The sequence below is a fragment of the Perognathus longimembris genome, chromosome 16 (genome assembly GCF_023159225.1).
Source record: "Perognathus longimembris pacificus isolate PPM17 chromosome 16, ASM2315922v1, whole genome shotgun sequence".
Lineage (NCBI taxonomy): Eukaryota > Metazoa > Chordata > Mammalia > Rodentia > Heteromyidae > Perognathus > Perognathus longimembris.
Window position 1 is genome coordinate 35,886,111 of NC_063176.1, and position 22,073 is coordinate 35,908,183.

The 22,073-nt window shown below is 44.4% G+C and overlaps 1 protein-coding gene across 6 annotated transcripts in view; it reads left to right on the forward strand.

Moving 5' to 3' along the window:
* Rbm47 (RNA binding motif protein 47) overlaps nucleotides 1–22,073 on the forward strand; it is a 135,820-nt gene that overhangs the window by 66,663 nt on the left and 47,084 nt on the right. Inside the window, exon 1 of one of the 6 annotated variants that reach the window (XM_048364390.1) lies at nucleotides 6,711–6,917. The exons of 4 other annotated variants lie outside the window; for them this stretch is intronic. Coding sequence is in view for 1 of the 2 variants with exons in the window: in XM_048364385.1 (XP_048220342.1) it covers nucleotides 8,132–8,230 (99 nt within the window). In the remaining variant the exon portion in view is untranslated. Of the gene's footprint in view, nucleotides 1–6,710; nucleotides 6,918–7,253; nucleotides 8,231–22,073 lie in introns of those variants that run through there. One more of the 6 variants, XM_048364385.1, reaches the window with a different exon arrangement.

The window sequence follows — 22,073 nt, forward strand, 5'->3', positions numbered from 1 at the left end:
TTTTTCTTCTCTCTCTCTCTCTCTCTCTCTTTTTTGCAGGGGGTGGGGGAGCTATGAGCAAATAGTCCCATGAACTTTCCTGCCTAGACTGGCTTTGAACCACCATCCTCAGACCTCAGCCTCCTGAGTCACTAGAATTACAATTGTGAGTCACTGGTTCTTGACCCTAGTCTACTTTTTTAAACATTTATTTAAATGTTTTTATTGGGTTTAAGTTACTGCATATATTTCACAGTACACATTTTAACTTTCACAATGATGGAATTATCATTCTATTCTACATAGCTTAAGAAGTCTATGCCCAGTCAACTTTTTAACTGCTAGTTCCTTAGAGGGCCAAGCAATCGATCACTAATAAAAGATAATTTGAGTCACCCGGAGTTCAACAAACCAGTTCAGTAGAAAAGATAAAAGGCTGTATTGAAAATGTTAGGACCCTCACTCTGAAATTGAAGCCACACAATTTCATATGCAAATTCAAAATGTAAATGACTTAGCCTCCCACACTCTCCATATTGACAACTTAATTGGGTGACTATGGCTACTGTGTGCTCAGAGCTGGACTGTCCTTGCCTCACCACCCCTTGAACTGGGCACACCTTCCTATGCTTCAAGTTTTCAATCCTTTTTTTTTTTTTTTTGTCAGTTGTGGGGCTTGAACTCTGGGACTGGGCGCTGTCCCTGAGCAATTCAGCTCAAGGCCAGTGCTCCACCACTTGAGCCACAGCACCACTTCCGCCACTTCCTTGGCCACTTCCGGTTTTCTGGTGGTTATTTGGAGATAAGAGTCTCACAGCCTTTCCTGCGTGCTGGCTTGAACCTTTATCCTCAGATCTTAGCCTCCTGAGTAGCTAGGATTACAGGTGAGAGCCACTGGTGCCAACGCCGGCTGGTTTGGCTGGTTTTAGTCATTTTGACTGGTTTCAATCATTTCGAGAACTCAGAAACAACAACAAATCCAAGCCAGTGCAGACTAGGCGAGGGTGGAGATTTCTCTAGTTATTTGTGATGCATCCTTTGTTTGTTTGTTGCCCTGTTGGGGATTAACTCAAGGGTTCTTGCTCTTGTTCAGTTTTCTTGTTCCCAGCTGGTATTCTACTGCTTGAACCATGTTCCAGCCTCTTATTTTTAAGACAGGGGCTTCTTATGAACAGTCCAAGCTGGCCTCAAAACTCAATTCTCCTGCCTCAGCCTCCCAAGTGCTAGGGTTATAGGTATGTGCCACCATACTCAGCCATGTGACTTTTTTTGTGGTTGGGGAATAACACTAAAGTTTAAATCCTGGGCCTTAAGGTTTGACTGTGAGGTTGGCACTATACCACTTGAGCCCTACTGCCAGTCCTTTTTGCTGGTTGTTTTGGGAGACAGTCTCATGGATTTTTCTGCTTTCTCTGACTTCAAACCCCCAGATGTCAGTCCCCTGAGGCACCAGTTTAAGACCCAATCAGACTATTTTTTTTTTAATTTTATTGAGGTAGTGGAGCTGTTCCTAGGGCTTGAATTCAGGGCCCAGAGGCTGTCCCGGAGCTTTTGTCCTCAAGGCGCTTTGGTGGTTAATTAGAGATTAGAATCTCGCAAGACTTTGCTGTCTTTGAACTGTCATTCTCAGATCTCAGCTTCCTGAGTGGCTGGGATTACAGGTATGAACCACTAGCACCCAGCCCCCAACCTTACTCTTGATGGGAAGTTTCCCAATGCTATACAAACTCAGTGAACTTAGGATAAAGACTTCGCTTTTCAAGACACATTTTTTTTTCCTTTCTGAAATATGCGAAGATGAAGAAAAACATTCAGCTCTCTCCCCACCTCCACCCCCACCCCCCTTAGTGAGCACTGCATAGCTGACAGGCTGAGACTCAGTCCTGTGATCCAGGGTCTCTGAGAATTTGGTGAGTCACAGCTCCAGGCTATGTTGATAGTCCCAGGCCTACAGGGAGGAAGTTCCTGCTAGCATCTCACCTCTTCCTCCGTCCCTTATCACTGTGGAGATCCAGAGATCAACTTTTTCTTTTCCTTAAAAAATTTTAAATTGGGGCTAGGAATATGGCCTAGTGGTAGAGTGGTTGCCCCACATACATGAAGCCCTGAGTTCAGTTCCTCACCACCATACATACAGAAGAAGTCAGAAGTGGCGCTGTGGCTCAAGTGGCAGAGTGCTAGCCTTGAGCAAAAATAAGCCAGGGACAGTGCTGGAAAAAAAACAACAAAAACAAAATGAAGGTGATATATGGAGGGGTTACAGTTACAGAAGTTAGGTAAGGAGTACTTTTGTTGTTGTTGTTATGGAGCTTGAACTCAGGGCCTAGGCATGGTGCCTGAGCTCTTTAGCTCAAAGCTCGCCTCTACCTCTTTAAGCCACAGCCACAGAACCACTTCGGGTTTTGAGTGGTTTAATTGGAGATAAGAGTCTGAGCAACTTTCCTGCCTGGACTGGCTTCAAACTGTGATCCTCAGGTCTCAACCTCCTGAGTAGCTCAGATTACAGGCGTGAGCCATTGGCACCCCTTGCCTCATCTCTTCCAGTTTTCCCCCTCTTTGTGTGTGTGTGTGTGTGTGTGTGTGTGTGTGTGCGTGTGCGCATGCGCACGCGCACACAGAGTTCTGAACTCAGGGCTTGGGTGCCATCCCTTAGCCATTTCACTTCTATAGCTCCATTTCTGCTTTTTTTTTTTCTGGTTAATTGGAGATGAGAGTCTCTTGTGGACTTTCCTGTCTAGGTTGGCTGCAGACAGTGATCCCCAGATCTCAGCCTTCCCTGTTGCTAGGATCATAGGAGTGAGCCATCAGTACCCAGCCCCAAGTTGGGTTTCTTTTCATCCTTCCACTTTTCTTTTTTCTTTTCTCTTTTCTCAGTTCTGGGCCTTGAACTCAAGGGCACTCTCTGAGAGGCCCTGAGCCTCTCTGTGCTCAAGGCTAGTGCCCCACCATTTGAGCCACAGCACTGCTGCCAGCTTTTTCTGTTTATGTGGTGCTGAGGAATCAAACCCAGGGCTTCATGCATCCTAGGCAAGCACTCTACCACTTAGCCACATTCTCAGCTTCACTTTCGTTTCTAAAACCAATTAGCCAATATCCAGAGCCGTGAGCTTCCCTTCTCTCCCTTTGCCTGTTGTCTAGGCCAGTTTCTAAAATGTAACTCCTCTTAACTGTCTAAAGGGACTCCAGTTTGCTCATTTATTTCCCTCTGCTCTGTTTTTTTTTCCCCCTTCTCTTTCTCCCCTAGGCTAATTTTTAAAGCCCTTTGTATACACAACTGCTGTGAGCATAATACAGTGTGCCTCACCTCTAGTAAAAACTCACATTTACAATATATAAAAATGTCAAATCTTCCTTTGTTGAGAAAATCTCTCCCTCCTTAGCCCGCCTTCTAGGAGGGGATGGGGGAAGCATTTTCCTAGTTAACTGCCTTATTAGCTGCAGGCAACTTCAATTTTAGATCTGCAGATCTCTAGGCTAGTGGAGGCTTCTCCTTGCTTCCATACTGGATTTTTAACTTTCTCTAGTTTGTTTGCTGGGATGCCTAAGTATTCTCAATGGCCTGGGTCAAGATTGTATGTAAACATGACCTGGGCTGTCCACCACATTTGCTTCAGTTGGCACAGACTCATTTAAAGAAGTTCCCACCTCTTTCCCTAGAATGGTTCTAGCAGCCAGGCTCCTGTGGCTCACATCTGTAATCCTCACATCTGTAATTAGGAGGCTGAGATCTGAAGATCGAAGATCAAAGCCAGCCAGTCTGGGCAAGAAAGTCCAGGAGCTTTTTCTCTCTAATTAACTGCCAACAAAAGCCAGACGCAAAGCTGTGGCTCTAGTGGGTAGAGCACCAGCCTTGTATGGAAAAAGCTAAGAGACAGCGCCCAGTCCATGAGTTTCCTGGCATGTGCCCGCACACGCACACACACACACACACACACACACACACACACACACACACACACACAGAGTTGAGAACTGCCACATCTGCCAGTACATTTTGTAGTACCATCCTATCCAGTGCTTGTAATCTCCCAAAATTATCTTTCCCTTTTTTTTTTTTTTTACTGCCATGCAAATGTCAGTGAGCAGAGGCAAATATATTAGTGGCCGCCTGGAGATGCTGGGAGCTTGTCAGAGAATCACTGCTTCAATGGATGATGTCCAGGGAAAGAGAGCACTGGGTAGGGCTCCTTTACCTGCCCATCCCGGCCTCGCTTCTCTGGGCAACTTGAGAGCACACTTCCTTAGGATCTATGTTGAGGCTGGGCTGGGCCCTGAGCAGTTTCCAAGGCACAGTCTTGGGGTTAAGTGATCTGTGGCAGTTTCTAGGACTTCGGGGGCTTCTGGGAGACTGGGACACTCTGCACGAAGTCTCCACCTTTTCTATTCTTTAGCCTCCAAGGGACTTCAAAACCCCTCTTAGAATCAGAAACTGCTCGGCAGTCAGATGTATGCCAACCACACAAATACCCAGATCAAAATGGGGCTGGGGACCGGAGTGTGGCTTAGTGGCAGAGTGCTTGCCTAGCATGCATGAAGCCCCGGGTTGGATTCCTTGGTACCACATACACAGAAAAACTGGGAATGGTACTGTGGCACAAGTGATAGAGTGCTGTCGTTGAGCAAAATAAAGCTCAAACACAGTGCCCAAGCCCTGAGTTCAAGCCTCAGGAGTGGCAAAAAAACAAAAAGAACTGGGCTGGAAAATTGACAGATCCATCCTTCCTTCTGTCCTTCCTTCCTTCCTTCCTTCCTTCCTTCCTTCCTTCTTTCCTTCCTTCCTTCCTTCCTTCCTTCCTTCCTTCCTTCCTTCCTTCCTTCCTTCCTTCCTTCCTTCCGTCTTCCCTCCCTCTCTTGCGCTTTCTCTCTCTCTCTCTCTCTCTCTCTCTCTGTCTGTCTGTCTTTCTCTTTCTTATCATCCAAGACCAGGTCTCAAACTCATGATGCTTGCATTTGCTCATTGGCTGGCACACTACCACTTGAGCCACACCTCCAACACAGAAGGATTGGTTCTTCCTTTTTATTTGTTTTAATGACATATGCTTTGACAGGAACAGGGTGGTAGAGCCGCAATCTCCCTAGGTTAATTACTCTGCCCAGTTCAACTCTGTAATCAACTATTTCAGGATTCTACCTGCACATTGGCAACCTAGTGACAATAAATAAAAACTTACACGGCATGGCATGGCTGGAAGTGGGAAGCGTTATCACCGAACGCTGATTTTTGTGCAGAAGGCACAGTCCATTCTCAGGGACACAGAATTACCTCTGAACAGCTCAAGCTGTCCCATTTGTGTGTAGCAGCATACCAAGTGCTGTGTAGAACACAGCCTATAAGGCTCAAAGTCAAATACCACATTGTGACCCCAGGAAATGATGATCAAGAATGGCTTACCCAGGCACAGTTGGGGATGAGATATGAGGATTGGTTCAAAGCCAGCGTGGGTAGGAGGGTCCATGAGACTCTTATCTCCAATAAAGTACTCAGAAAAAAAAAAATCTGGAAGTGGCGCTGTGCCTTAAATGGTAGAACACTAGCCTTGAGCACAGAGAGGCTCAGGGACAGAGCCCAGTGGAGGGAAGAGAGCAGGGAGACTGAGGAAGGACAAGGAACGGAATAAAGGACAACAGAACCAAATGGGGCTGGAAACAGAGAAGGGGATCTGGACAGGCTGATGGTGTGCTCACAGAGTGAGGAAGTTATGGCATGCCCCTGAGAGGGGAGTTAGGTTCAGGCAGAGAGCAAAGATCCCTTCTGGTGTGTTCAGCTGTGTGCAATGGTGCAGACCCTCTCCTGTGTTCTCATGCACTTGCGTGAAACCCTACATCAAGTACACGGGAATTGTAGACACTTAGGCTTGGTTTTCCAGGCATTTGATGGCTAGTTCATTTGCTGTCTTGTCTTTACAATTCACTTTTCTCATTTAAAGGAAGAAGGGAGGAGGGAGGAAAAGGAGATAGGGAGGGATGGACAAAACTACATCAGACCTCTCCAACTACAGCCTTTGCTTATATGGGAATTTTCAGCATTGAAGCACTCTTTTGGATTTAGATATTATGGCCTTGCATTTTATTCATCAAAATTCAAATACGGTCAATCACTGATGACTCACGCCTGTAATCCTACCAGTTTAGGAAGCTGAGATCTGAGGATCATGATTCAGTGACAACCCTGGGCCAAGACTTATCTCCAAGTAACTAGGAAAAAGCCGGAAGTGGAGCTGTGGCTCAAGCTATAGAGCCTTGAGCCAAAAAGCTTAGGGTGAGCACCCAGGCCCCAAGTCTAGCACACATACACACAATTGGAATATATTCTTGCACAGTAAGGCCCTAGACTCTGTGTGCAGGGGTTCATACACAAATGCCTTATTTGGGGTGAGGAGTTGGCCAGTGCCTTGATGGGTCACAGGGGCATCCTAGCCTGTGAGGAAACCCCAGCATTGCTGCCAGTCCTCTAGTGGTGGCTCTGTGCCCCAGGGCCTTTCCGTATCTTTGGATAACAATAAGATTTTTCTAAAACCTGCAGTGAGCTGTTTGTGATGTCGCATCAAAAGCTAGAAGAAACAGAACCAAAAGTCTTCCTCCTCCTCCACTGCCCCATTCTGTCTAGCAGGGAAAGGAGGCAGGAAAGGCTGGAAAGAGAGAAAACCTGGGGAGGAAAGGGAAGGAGAGGCCGGGAGGGCTGGGTAAGCTGGTTAGCTAATGGTGCTAAAGGGCAATTGGGAGCAGGTGGGGTAAGCCTTGTGAAGGAGAGGGCAGCCTGGCCTTGCCCTGCCCTTTGGCCACACCCCAGACAAGGTAGATAAAGAGTCATTTGTGTTACCCACCCAAAACAGATCGCTTCACCCTACCTAAGAGAAGCGAAGCCTACAGACCCACAACTAACTAGAAGCTTGGGTAACGTGAAGAAATGGAAGCCAGATGGAACCCCCATCCATGAGGTATGGTGAGGGGCGCAATGGCAACAACCCCTTAAGCCCTGATTTTCACGGGGTAAAGAACTGCTCTGTGTTCAGTCCTCTGAGGTATCTGTAACTAGCCATTGTCTTGCCACAGACATAAAAAAAAGAGGCTGAGAATGGAGGTGCTGGCTCAAGGTCACACACGGCTGGAGCGTGGAAGAGCCAGGATCTCAAGTCCATGGTGTTTTCTTTCCATCCCACTAGACATCATAGAGCACAAAGTGCAGAATTCTGAGGACTCTTAGGGACTGAGGTGGGGGTGGGGACAAGAAAATGGCTTTTCTTATTTGCCTAACCTGTTCCTGGGTGTGAGTCCAAAGCTAAAGCTAAACCCGGATTCTCCTCCAGACAGTGTTAGTCTCTTTTTAGACTTAATCACAGCTCCATAATTCTTCCTCATTTTCCGGACCGCCATAGAGCTCTGAGAGCAGGTAGTCAGGTGTCACCCTCACACTTTTGGGGGAGGAACCCCAGGAATCCTCACAGGTACTTCTGGAAAGCCAGGCCAGGCAGAGGGTGCTCTGGGTCCCCTCTCACTGTCTGGTTAACCTCCGTGGTTCCAAGCACCTGACAAGCTGGCTATGTGAATAGTTAGGCGCCCGTCAGTTTCTCCCGGGTTGTAATTGTTAACTCGAATGGAATGCAAAACTTCTGGTTTGGAGCAGAGTTGGTTTTTTTTAACCATGAGTAACGAGGGAAATGGAAAATGAGTAGAATTTGTGGGAGACAGCTCGTGGAATCTTTTCGGAGGTCTCTTTTCCACATGGCAAATGCAGAGGACGTGTGAGTTCTGTCCTCTCCCTTTATTAACTTGGGCTTTTGACACCTTTTGAGGCTGGCAAGCCAAGACTTGCCTGGAGATTAGAACAATGAGCTTATCATAATGCTACCTTTAAGACAAAACAAAACAAGCTGCAAGGCTCCTGGGGGGAGGAGGAGGTGAGGGGGAATCAAGATTTATTTCTAGAAGCCTTTCCTGCTAGCCCCCAGTCCCAGCCCACCCCTGCACCTGTTGGTTTTTTCTGTTTCTTAGGGGCAAATGTGGAAATAGAGATGGCTTGTTCATTGACATTACTGTCCCTCGCAAGCTATCTTTGGGACGATTATGCTGTGTTCTCTCAATGGTGTTTGCTCAGAGGGTGGGACACAGGCTGTTTAGTGTCTTGTAAAACATTTACCAAAAGCACTGAGCCATGGTTTGGAAGGGCATTCCGTTGCCAGAGCGTAGGAGGAGAGCACAGGAGAGGAGAGAGAGTGCGCGAGAGAGAGAGCACCCGCCAGGTGTTTGGCAGGTACTTGGTTCATACTTTCATATGCATTTAATATTTAAAATCACAGATTTCAAAGGGTTCAGGGGCCCTTCTGCGGAAGGGGTGGGGATGGTGGGGTGTGGGGAGATGGAGAAGAATTTCTTTGCAAATTCTGTTTTCTGGCAGCACTGAGTTCCTGGAGAAATGTCATGTTCCGTTTCCACTGAATGCTGGCTTTTGGTTTTACTAGAGGGACACAGGTGTCACCGAGATGGAATCAAATCCCTATGCCTGAGGCTTGGCTGGAAAGGGAATCCGATGTTAGCTTTTGCTTTAATCGAAGGAGTTGGGGGCCAGGTGCCTGGATTCTGGGAGGCCAAATGTCTGTCACCTTGTGCCTTGTCTGCCCAGTGACTCATTCCATTTCAATGTTTTACTAAACCGTGGCTCCCGTTTCCTGAAAATACTTTTCATCTCTTCCTACCCCCACCCTGCCCCCATTATGTTAAATGTAGACAAGATAACAAAGGTGAATCTGAAACTGCCTCTTCTCAAATCTAAGTCCTTAGAGCATTGCAGGCTGGAAATTATTTTTCTGTATTTTGGTCGTGGCGTTTGAGAAACGAATGAGTAAATACTTCTTGTCTTTCTATTCTTTTTTGAGGATGGGGAGAGAGAGAGAAGATAGCGTAGGTGATCTAGACCCATAATCGGGGGTTTGTATGTGATCAGTTATCATCGTGTGCTAGACGCAGATGGCAGTTGTGATATTAGAGGCTAGAGCTCCAGCCACAGCTAGGAAAATCTAGAAAAGGAACAGTTCCCAAAAGGTTCTGTAATCGCTTCTTTTTAGGGAGCATTGTCACAATAGGTTTAATGGGATTTAACAAGTGTCAGATGTTTGGGGCGTGTGGGCTGTAGCTGAATTTAAATAAGAAGATGGTACTAATGTAAGAACAGACTGATTTGACAGAAATGTGATTTGATTCTGGTTTTTGCACAGAGGGACACTGGCAGAATAAAGCAAGGGTCTTCTGATCTATTTCTAGTTGTTATAAAATGGCTGGTTGAGGAGATTGTTTCAAAAGTATCCAGAAACTTCTCCTACTGGGAGAACTTCCTTGTTGGCTTTGTGTGTTCAGGCAAATGGGAGCCCATGGAACAACTGCAGAAGTGGAAATTAAGTTTCTTTCTCGGTGAGTGACCTGTCTACCTTGACCACTGAAAGGTAACATAACTGGATTAATCTTTTAAGATTTTGAAACAAGTATGGAAAAGTCACCTGTCATAGATGCATTCAAATTGTGGACCTTTTGTGAGTCAAAACTACTGAAAAATGCCCACCTTGCTAGTGAGCCCAGGCCCCTCAACCTCCCAAACGCAGATTGAAGCTGTGTGGAGTCTGAGATGTTATTACAGAAGCCAAAAGGTTCTGGGGAAAAAAGTCTGAACACAGACTGTTTCTAGATACTCTTTGTTTTGCCTTAATTTAATTGGGGAAGTCTTTTTAAAGAATTGGCGCCACAACTGGGCTTGAACTCAAGGCCTGGATGCTGTCCCTTCGTTTCTTAGCTCAAGACTAATGCTCTACCACTTGAGCTATGCTCTACCTCTGGCTTTTTGGTGGGTAATTGGAGATAAGTCTTCCTGCTCCAGGTTAGCTTTGAACTGCCATCCTCAGCTCTCAATCTAGGATTATAGGCTTGAGTCACCAATGCTGGACATTGTGCTGTTTGCTTTCTTCTGCAAGAAAGTAAGATCACCAAGTATTTCTTAGGTGCCCTGCTATTCATAGAGCCTCACTATATAGTTTGTTATGAATCAATCCTGCATCAAATCCAGCTGTGAGTAGCCGGGCCCCCTCTCTAGAGCTTGTGGCTCTGTGGCTTTAAATGTGAGATAATAATGTTGTTGTGGCAGGTTGGCTTTGTAAGGCATAGAATTGAGTGACAGCTCTCCACAAGGGTTAGCTGTTACTTGTCTGTCTGTCCTTTAGACTTCTAGTTACCACCCCCCCTTCTTATTTGCAAATGTGATTTGTCAAATAGGATAGTGAAATCTCTGAGGACAACCCTGTGGAAGCCCCTCGTGCAATGGCCTCTTGCACATGTGATAACGTTGAAGGAAGCAGGCCTACCTTGTTTTGTTCTGGACAGAACTGTCACAACTCTAGGAGGACATAGTGAGTGGGTCACCTTCACCACCATCAACCCCCGCCCCCAGGCCTGGGGTCACAGCTGTGATGACAGCCTGGAGGAATTCTCACAGATTCTACTGCTGGCAATTGTTTCTGGGTGAAGTAAAACATAGATTTCGTTAACAGATGATGACCACGGCCAGCAACTCAAGGTCTTAAGTAAGGCAAAAAAATCAGCAGCCAAGATGAATGCCAGAAATCCTATCAGCCACCCACCCCCCCATGTAGCACCAATAAATATATCGATCTTGTTTTAATGACATTTCTGATTTCCTAGAACTCTTGCTTCTCTTTGCCAGGTGAAAGACAATTCATTCATTCACTCATTCATTCAGTAAACATTTATGGAGAGCTCATTCTGGGCCAGGTTTTCAGTCAGCTCTCAATGATTGTTTTTTTTGGCAGCGTTGAGGTTTGAACTCAGGACCTGAAACTTGTTACGCAAGCACTCTGCGCACATGCCCTCGGCCCTTTTTGCTTTCGTTTGTTTTTCAGATTGGTTCTCAATTTTTTTTTTCCCCAAGGCTGGCCTTGGACTGTGATCTTTCTACCCTTAACCTCAGGGTAGCTGGGATTACAAGCAGTACCACCATTCCTGGCCCCTCATCTCTTCATTCTGCAGTATTTAATTTTCAAATATAAGTTCCCTTCAGTCATAGATGGTGACTGTCTCCATGCTTAGCACACGCCAGGTGTTCCAAACCTGCACAAGTCAATGAAGGATGGAGAACAGCAATGAAAACAGGCAAGAGTGAGGAGGGACAACCACCCTGTCCCCAGCAAAGACTTCATGGCCTCTAGTGTCATTGCTCCACCTCAGTGGAGTTTGATCATGTGAGTTTCCAGGTATAACCTGTTCTGCCAAGAATGTGGGCCACATGACTACTTCAATGAGAGTGAAGAGTGCAAATCAGTTTAAGAAAAAAAGTTTTTTTAAATCCAGGAAAGTACCAGAGTTTTTACCTAAATAGATAAATTCAATGACTGAAATTTTCATATGTAAGCAGTGCCTACACTTATGAGACACTAAATAAATGGAGTTGTCAAACATGGAAATATGAGACTAGAAGAAAGAGAAATCCTTAAAGCTAAGTCAAGTCAGTGCTTTGAACATGATTGATTCATTCTCTCATTTATTCATTCATCCCATTCATTTGCTTGTTTTGTGGTGCTGAGAACCAAACCAGGGTTTCCTCTACCAAGCTACATCTGTAGGCCATGAGAAAATAAGTTTATACCTGTATCGAGGTATAATTTGTGTCTTGAGGAATATGTACATATTTCTGCACCTGTATAGCCACCACCCAGACAAAAGTGGAGATTATTATAATCCCATCCCAGTATTCTGTATCTTCCCTTCACCACACCATCATTTCCATTATGCTGAGTTCTGGCAACACAGTTAGCTTTGACTGTTCTCCTCCCCCAATACCCCCTCCCCCCCCTTTTTTTTTGCTGGGGATCAAACCTAGGGACTTGTACATGCCAGAAAGCTCTCTACCACTGAGCTACATTTTCCAACAGACTGATCTGGAACAACAGACTCTTAAAAAAAGAAATGTAGAATCTCAATGCTATTCCCTTTTTTCGTTTGGCATCAATATCTGTCATTCATCCCTGTCATTTTGCATAGCCATCATTTTTTTCTTTGGTTGCACCCTAGCATTGCCTTATAGACGGACCCCCAAGAGAAGACATTTTCAGGAATGAAAAACCCAAGTATATGAGTTGAAATCATTCTCTCTCTCTCTCTCTCTCTGTGTGTGTGTGTGTGTGTGTGTGTGTGTGTGTGTCTTGTAAAGTTAAGTGATCTCATAAAGGGTGCTATGTTATCACCTGAGAAGGCAGTGCAGAAGTCTGTTTCGGGGAGTGTATTTGCTTAGTGCTCTGTATGGGTCATTTATTTAACTGAAACAATCACCCCAGGAGGTGACTGCCACTGTTTTACACACCAGGAAACTGGGCCTGAGAAAAGTTGTAGGACTTTACAAACTAAGCTGAATGAAAACAGGAAAAATTGTCAGTTATACCAGGAAGTGATCCTATCCTTTCAAAGGTGATACCAGAGACTTTTAGCCTGGGCACCTCCATTTCCTAAGATTCAGAGCCACTACCATGCCCAGCCTGGGGTTGAACCTAGGGTCTCCTGCTTGCCTGGCAAGTGGTCTACTACTGAGCTACACCACCAGCCTATCTTCTGTTGGAAATTTGGACATTGAGATGACATTGTTCTCTCTCATATCCTTTGTAATTTTGCCTTGACAATAGGATGTTTAAAATTTTTTATTTATTTTTTATTTTTGGCCATGTGTTTGGTTGGGAGTCATGGTTCAAATTGTTGAGTGCCTACCTAGTAAGCACAGGACCCTGAGTTCAAAGCCCAATACCACAAAAAAAAAACAATCCTACAGACGTGTGTCTTAAAGCCCAGTAGACAGAAATATCCAAATGGTAACAGAGGGCTCTGCAAAGTCATCGTCTCAATGAGCCAGAAGGGCTGGTAAGGCCACTCTGCCTGCGGAATAACAAAACCACTGTGATGGTCCCCTCCAGCATCTGAATTCACTTCTAGAAGAGGCATGGGGTACCCTCAGTGTCTGGGCAAAGGCTTTATTCTTTTCCCACTTCATAGACAGCCTCTTGTTGTTGTTTTTTTTTGTTTTTGGCCAGTCCTGGGCCTTGGACTCAGGGCCTGAGCACTGTCCCTGGCTTCTTTTTGCTCAAGGCTAGCACTCTGCCACTTGAGCCACAGCGCCACTTCTGGCCATTTTCTGTATATGTGGTGCTGGGGAATTGAACCTAGGGCTTCATGTATAGGAGGCAAACACTCTTGCCACTAGGCCATATCCCCAGCCCCATAGACAGCCTCTTTCATCGGGCATTGCTTGTACATAATCATCAAAGGATGTCTTGAATGGATGCTTTAACTTTATGAACTACAGGAACAGTATCTGGTTATTTGCATACTGAAAAAATACTTTCTTCAATAATTTTCATGAGGTTTTGTGTGTTTAAATCCTGAGATGTTGGATGTGTCCATCTGGTACTTGAGAAAGTTGAAATAGAGAAGTTCAGATCACACATCTGGCTAGAAAAAGAGCTGACTTCCAGATTTTCCATCGCCACAGCCCCCTGCAGCCCCCACACAGGGGCTGGTGACTGTGTCAAGTCATTAAAAACAGCTTCAAACCGGGTGTCAGTGGCTTATGCCTGTAATCCTAGCTACTCAAGAGACTGAGATCTGAGGACTGTGGTTGGAAACCAACTAGAAAAGATGAACCAAGAGACTCTTAATCTCTAGCTAACCATTAAAAAGCCAGAAGTGGAGCTGTAGCTCAAGTGGTAGAGCACCTGCTTTGAGGGATAAAAGGCCAACCTACAGAGCATGAAGCCCTGAGTTCAAGCTCCCAGTACTAGCCTACAAATATAGATTCAAAATTACTGGCTTGTGATGACTTACCAAATTATATTATCTTATTGTGCAAGTACCTCAGGCACTTTATTATTCTCAGTTCAAATATAATTCTGCTAGTAAGGAATCTTTTACCCTGCCTTATAAATGGGGAAACTGAGGCCCTGAGTGCTCAAGTGCTTTGACAAAGTCACATGGCTTAGATAACTCTGGAGCCTGTCTTCCTGCTCATATTCATTTGACCCCTGAATGCCTTCATTTTCCTCATGTCATCCTGCCACCCATGAAAATAGGGCCTTTCCTTTATCTTCTCAATTACAGTGGAGGTTAAAGCAGAGACCTTGAACAAATCGTTAATAAGTCTTGACTTTCTTCAACACACCTCCTGACAAATAAGTGTTTTCTTTAAAACTAGATGACTAAGGCTGGGTTTAGTTTTAAAATTTGTTTTTAACTCTTAGACCTGAAAGGGGAAATCAAGTTAGGTGGCTGTGGGTTCAAATTGCTTCTGCTCAGGGGCCCCTCCATCAGCAAGATTGATGACCCCCTTATTGGCTTTCACTGGACATTGGACAGATAACCCCAAGAGGTCTTTAACTCTCAGGAGTGTGTGTGTGTGTGTGTGTGTTGGGGTTTGAACTCAAGACCTGGGTGCTGTCCTTTAGCTTTTTGTCCAAGGCTGACATTCTGCTACTTAAGCCACACCTTCACTTTAGAGATTTGTCTACTCTGGCTGGCTTTGAACTTCAGAACTCAGCCTCCTGAGTAGCTAGGATTACAGGTGTGAGCCACCAGTGCTCTGGCTGCTCTCAGGATTCTTGTGAAGGCAAATTAGAGTGATGTATTCAAGCCACTGCTAATTTGGCTCCCACCAGCCAATTCTCTTTCAGCAGCGAAAGTGGATTCAAGGCACAGGCACATGGACACAGAGCTGTAAAGGAACCACAAAGGTAGCTTGGATGTCAGTAGAGTACAAAAAAAACCATTGACCTAAGGTTGATCCCATGTCACTTTTATCCTGTTTTCTATAAGAAAAAAGTCAGTCAGCTGCTGAGCCTTCTGCCATGCCTAGAGCAGTGACCTTCCTATGCTACGTAAGTTTACCCCACTCTTGATGGGCATTGTGAATGTGAAAAGTGTCTAGCCCATTCTGAGTGTCCAATAGATCTTCATTTGCCTTCCCTGCCAATGGCATTCCCTGGAAGCATGTTTGCACATAGGAATGGAACTGGATGCTTTCTTAACAGTGAATTCAAGGGAATGAACCTTGGCCCTTGTGACTTTTTTTCCTCCATTGAGGATTGTGAAATTGCATCACTTTAATTAGCCATTGTTTAAATAATCTCCTTGTTTCTGACCATCAGAAATGAAACTAAACAAAGTTTTCATTCTGCTTTTCTAACAGAATGGCATCTTGTTGTATAAGTGGTAAGAATTGTTTACCCTTACTTTGAAAATAAGAATAGTAAAGCACATTACATGTAGTTCCTTAATAGATAATGCAAAGTTGGTTCACGAAGCTCAGGACCTGTGGCTCATGCCTGTTATGCTAGCTACTCTATAAGTGGAGATCTGAGGATAGTGGTTCAACGCCAGACTGGGCAGAAAAGTCTGCAAGATTGTTATCTCCAATTAACCACCAAAAGCCTCATTGGAGATGTGGCTCAAGTGGTAGAGCACCAGTGTGAGCCACAAAGCCAGCATGAGCTGTGGCCCTGAGTTCAAGGCCCAGTCACAGCCAAAACAATGTACAAAATGATAAATATCAAGGGCTCTGTTGGGATGTAACAAGTGTTTGAGTTAGAATTGTGAAATACAATTTGATAGAAGAACTGATCAAAGAATGACTTCTGTGGAAAATCCAGTGAATTAGGAATTTAGGATTGATTTCCCTCTGGGCTCCCTTCTACTTCTGTGATTCAGAGAAGTTTGGTTCTCCAGCTGCAAGCTCAGCCCTGATAAATTCACACATTCTGTTTCTAAGGAATAGGTCATTGTTTGCACAGTGCAGAAAAATGTTTTATTTATTTATTTAGCCAGTCCTGGGGCTTGAACTCAGGGCCTGGGCACTGTCCCTGAGCTTTTCCTCAAGGCCAGTGCTCTACTTGAGCCACTGCCCACATCTGGCTTTTTCTGTCTGTGTGGTACTTCATGCTGAAGCCCAGGGCTTGATGCATGCTAGGCAAGTGCTCTACCACGAAGCCACATTCCAATTCAAGATTTTTTTTATTCTAGGAAATAATATTAATTTTGGATTTTGCACCATTGTTTCATCAAAAAAAAATACTTGAAGAGGTCCTGGCTTGTAATTTTAAAGCCAGCATCTTTTAAATATAAAAGGGCTTGGGCTAGGGGTGAGGTTAGAGGCAGAGTACCTGCACAACACAAAAAAATGAAGATAAGAGTCTTTATCTTTGCCCAAAGGAAAACTAATCCGGTTCTTACTCTGAAACACTTGGAAGCAATCAATCTTTTTCATTTTCCCCATTTCTCTTTTGTAGTGTGCCTCTCTTTTTCTCTCTAAGAAATTCTTGATGGAGAATCTGATAGGACCAGATTCACACCGAGGCTATTTCTGACTCACATAGACACTGTGACCAAAACAAGGAATTCTAGTGGAATGTACACGCATTGAATGATGGTAACTTTGGGCAGGGAGATGGTTCCAAAACAACATAATCAGTAATCCAATATTCTGTTAATCCAATTTCTATTAACTAAACTTTCTGGTAGATTCTTGGGGAAGGGAGGTGGGGTGGGGAGGTCAAAGAAACAATTCACAAAAGAAAATTGTGGTTTAGAACATGAAAGAAAGTTGTCCTCACAGATGACTTACAAGTTCAAATAATTGGTGCTCCGATAGAAGGACTGGATTTAATTATCCTATGTGCCTGCTTTTAAACTGTGCAGGTGACAGCATTTCAAAAACCTTAAAAATGCTTAGACCCAAAGTTCCACTAATGAGATTCCACTCTAAAAGGGGTGCTAAGGAGCATGGAGCTTAAGAATCTCAACGCCTGAACGCCCATCTGTATTAGATGCTTTGCCATATGTTGTAAAGTATGCATTTTACATCCCATTTTCTCCTTTGTTTCTCATGATCTTTAAGAAGAAACTTGTGCCATATGCTGGTGGCTCACGCCCATAATCCTAGCTACTCAGGAGGCTGAGATCTGAGGGTGCAGGTTTGAAGCCGGCCTAAGCAGACAAATCTTCCAGGCTCTTGTCTCTAACAGAATACTGGAAATGGAGGTGTGGCTCAAGTGGCAGAGCCACAGCCTTGAGCGGACTATGCTAGAGAGTAAGAGGCCCTACATTCAAGCCCCAGTACCAGCATGTGCACACGTGCACGCACACACACACAAAGAAAGAAAGAAAAAAGAAACCTGTAGGTACACCCTTGAGTATGCATGATATGTATATGAGTGTGTGTGTCTGTGTGTGCAGATGCGTGTGCACTCAAATTCTATCATGCCTTTGGGCTTTTCATATCATCCTTGGTTCTATGGATCACTAATATATTCAGAAGCAGCATTATATATATATCATTTATAAATATATATATATATATTTTTTTTTTTTTTTACTGACATCAAGACTTGTTACAAAACAATGACCAAACACCAAGGTGAAAGTCAGTAGAGAGCAGTAACTGCAGGCAGGTTTGTTGCTGCTGCTGCTGCTGTTGTTGTTGTTGCTGCTGCTGCTGCTGTTGTTGTTGTTTGTATTAGTCCCAGGGCTTCAACTCAGGGCCTGGGTGCTGTCTCTGAGCTCTTTTTGCTCAAAGCTGTTTCTCTACCATGTGAGCTATAGCTCTACTTGCTGCTTATTTTGTGATTAATTGGGGATAAGAGTCTTGTGGACTTTCCAGCCCTGGCTGGCTTTGAACTGTGATTCTCAGATCTCAGCCTCCTGAGTAGCCACCAGGCACCTAGCTTATAGGCAGATGTTTGACCACTTGTTTATCACTGCTAGTACTTTTCAAACTTTGGAACCTCTTCTAGGTGGGTGTTACCTATACCCACATTTCTCCTTCCACTATCCCTTTCCCTCAAAAGCAAACCTACAAGTCATGCCTTACAAAAACAAAAAAACTCACAAAACCCTCCTCCATGTTTGGAGGCCTTCTTGTCCCTGTTCCCATCACCTCAGCTTCCCATCAGCACTGCTTGCAGACTACCTGCGGCCCAGAGAGACCCATCACTTCTAACTCAATACATCCGCCCCACCCTCAGCCTTTGATTCTGATTTCTATTCGGTTTTTTTTTTTTTGCCATTCTTGGAATTTGAACTCAGGTTCTGAGCACTGTCCCTGGCTTCTTTTTGCTCAAGGCTAGCACTCTACCACTTGAGTCACAGCGCCACTTCTGGCTTTTTCTATATATGTGGTGCTGAGGACTCAAACCCAGGACTTCATGTAAACGAGGCGAGCGCTTTACCACTAGGCCATATTGCCAGCCCTTTGATTTCTATTCTTTGTAGAACTTGTTTCAAAGACAGCAAGTAAAAGAAAAGAGAAGCTTAAGATGTCAGCTTTGAGTCATTGGCTCTGAATCTGCTGAAGTACACCCTCTGCCCAGGCTAAACACATTCTACTGTTTTCCAGTGCTGTGTCATTGGCCTGCGTCCTGGTCCCTCTTTCTACTCTTCTCCACCAGAGAGAAGAGAGAAACTCCATGGTTTCAACTGGGTAAAAACATTTCTGAGCAACTCTTATGGAAACCAGTTTATTGTGGGTTTTTTTTTTCTTCAGAAACTGTGAAGACATACCTGATTTTCCAAGGGCAGGGTATCCAGTGAGTAGAATACAGCATGTGATTTGCTCACCATGAGATCCCCAAATGAGACAGTCAAGCCTGTTTCACATTTATATCAACAGAAGGGGTGGTGGGGACTCTATGTGTGATTAAGGTGGGGATCAGGATGGGTGTGAGGCCCCAGAGAGGAAGATCGAATAGAGAGAAAATCGATTCCTTGAGCTACTGAGCTTTCTTTGCCTCATGAATTTTGAAAAAAGTCAATAAAGTGTTTTAATTGTGCGTTCAACAGTGCTGGAATGTTCTGGATCATGTTTGGAATCGAAAGGGCATGGAGTATACAGACACAGCATTTCAAGACTTACTGACCTAACTCTGCCCAGAATCTCTCACACTTGTCTAGTGCTCCCCTCTGAACCTAATCTCATGGGTTCCAATATGGCAGCCAGTCGCCACATGCAGTACAACAATCTCAATCTAAATTAGTAAAATTAAGACAAGCAAATAATTCAGGAACTCGCTTACAGTATGCTCATACCATAAGTGGTCCATAGTACCTGCTTTGCCATGACCGTATTGGAGCAGATGCAAAACATTGTGGCCACAAAGTTCTGTTGGGCACCCTGGATGTGGATCCTGGCTTCTAAGATCTGTGCCTTCTCCTGCCCCCAGGTTGTTACTGTAAATAGCAGAGCCTAGACTGGCTTCATACAGCATGTCCTTTGTGTTTTCCACATCTTTACCATTCTCCGTTTGCTTGAACTTGATTGTCTTGTTTTCCTCTATGGGCCAGAGCCATACTGCAGAGCTAAAGTTTTAAGTTCAGACCACACTCAGATTAAAGCCAGAAAAGTGTTTCCTTGTGTTTATTGCACTCTTCATGTTAAGGAGACCCATCAGCTGATCTAGGCAGCATTTAGACCCTGAGTTACAACTTTGGTTTTTGACATTGTAGAATTTTCCAGAGTACATCTCCATGGCCAGACACCAGCTTAAACACTGACTTGCAGACAGTTCCTTAAAACTTACAATTTCAAATTTAGAAACAAATGAAACCCCAAAAAACATGGTGTAAAAAGCGAAGATTGCCTGGGCTGAAGCCAATGTTCTATGACAGCTCTGTCACAGATAAATGTGCTCCAAGGAAAGTTTGACAAACTAGTCAAATTTATATGTACTAAGAAAGTGCATTTTGACTGGGTCCTGTATTCCTAGCTACTCAGGAGGCTGAGTTCTGAGGATTGCAGTTCAAAGCCAGTTTGGGCAGGAAAGTGCATGAGACTTGTATCTCCAATTAACTACCAAAAAGTCAGGGGCTGGGAATATGGTCTACTGGTAAAGTGCTCGCTTCGTTTACATGAAGCTCTGGGTTCAATTCCTCAGCACCACATATATAGAAAAAGCCGGAAGTGGCGCCTGTGGCTCAAGTGGCAGACTGCTAGCCTTGAGCAAAAAGGAAGCCAGAGACAGTGTTCAGACCCTGAGTTCAAGCCCCAGTACTGGCAAAAATCAAAACACAACAAACAAAAAACCTCCAAAAAGTCAGAAGTGAAGTTGTATGTAGCTCAAGTGGTAGAGTGCTAGCCTTGAGCAAATAAGCTCAGGGACAGTGCTCAGGTCCTGGGTTCAAGCTCAGGACTGCACATGTGCACACACAGTTGCCTGCAGGACCCGTTTATTGAGCTTGAGGCTCACTGTTGTGTGAGCTGAATAGTGATGGAGAAGTGAATGTGCCACAGGCCTAGACAAGTCACTTGGCCCCTCCCTGGGGGATCTTTCCCCCCTCCACCCCCCACAGTCAGTCACAGGTGTTTTCCCCCACAGTGGATTTGTTTTTCTCATCTCAGAATTCATTCAGTGTCTACTCATCTGTGAAAGGCATGCCACCATGCTTGGCTCTTAACCTCCCCCCGCCCCACCCCGCTTGATCCTGGAGCTTAAACTCAGGGCTTGGCCCCTGTGTCCTGAGCTTTTTTGTCCTCAGGCTAGTGCTTTACCACTGAAGCTAAAGTTTCACTTCTACTTTTTGGTTATTAATTAGAGGTGAGAGTTTCCTGGACTTTCTTTCCCTGGGCTGGCTTGGAGTAGTGATCCTCAGATCACTTCTCAGCCTCTAAGTATGGAGGTTTACAGGCGGGAGCCACCTGTGCTCAGTTTAAACTTCATTTTCAATACAATCCTGGTCCTATAGTTTGCTTGACCCAGCCATCCCTAAAAGGAGGCCACAGACCTGCCAGATATCAGTAGCTACAGAAAAGGAAATATAAAGAAACATCCATTTTAGGTCATCTGTGTCTTAGGATATGGTTTACTAGAATGAGTGTTTATTTTTTACTTTACAACCCAAGCCAATAGTATATTTACCAGGCTTGCCAAACTAGCTTCTTCCATAGAGTTTTGAAGATAATCTTCTAAAAGTTCTTGACATCTACCTCTGCTTTCTAGAAATAGAGAACTTAAACAAAATAATACTTATAGATGCCAAATGAAGAGGACTCAGGTTGAATTTGTATCTCTTGAGTTTCTCCTGATCACGTTTTGCACATACAGAAGGATATTAGAAGAATACAAATGAAAAGCATCTTAAGCTATGTCTAAAGCAAAACCATTAAGGGAGTCCTAGCCAGCTGGGGGAATGTCCTGGTGGTAAGAGGCAAGTTTGGGATTGAGGTCAGCTGGGGTTTGCTGTGTCTTGTCTTGGGTAATTTTATAACTTCTCCATTTCTTTATTTTTTATGCTGAAAATAGGCATGGTACTATTTTCCAGGGTATTTGTTAAAATTAGAGGATCTGTACATAACGTGCTGAACACAGTCTGAGGAACAGTAAATATTGTTCTAATTCAGGAAGAAATTCTCTCCATGAACATGAGGATCTCTTGTTAGCTCCACAAGAGATGAGAGTTGGGGGCAGAGGAGATGATCAAACCAGGCTTTAGAAATTATGTTCTAGAAGGAGCTTCTTTCCTTGTAGTGGCTTTGTCAGTTTCCAGTCTGAATGCTGGCTCACTTCTTCAAGGAAGTGGTAAACTAGCATTGCCCTCTGGCCTTCTAGAAACTCTGAAGCTGTGATGACATGTCATTTAGGTGATGGCAAACGGCCACACATTAGGTCTCTGGATCCGGCAGTATAATTTTTCACCTGTTGTCTTATTTGTAGTAGGAAAGGTGGGAGGTAGTGTCAGTAAATATGGCTAACAGTGTTGAGAGCTTGCTGACTATTTTAGTCTATGTCCTTATTTGGCTGATAATTGAAGTTTGCATTGTTAATCCAAAACATTTATTTATCCACACTTGTTTATTATAATGTGCTTTTGTTATAATTATTCTTTCCAGCTATCATTTATTGGCAGAAAGAAATAAGGATATTGGCATCCAGCTTTTGGTGTTGGTGGTGATGTTGTTGGTGGTAGTGGTGGTTGTGGGGTTTGAACTCAGGGCCTGGGTGCTGTCCCTGAGCCTCTATGTGCTCAAGGCTAGTGCTCGACCACATAGTACTTGTGGCATTTTTGAGTAGTTT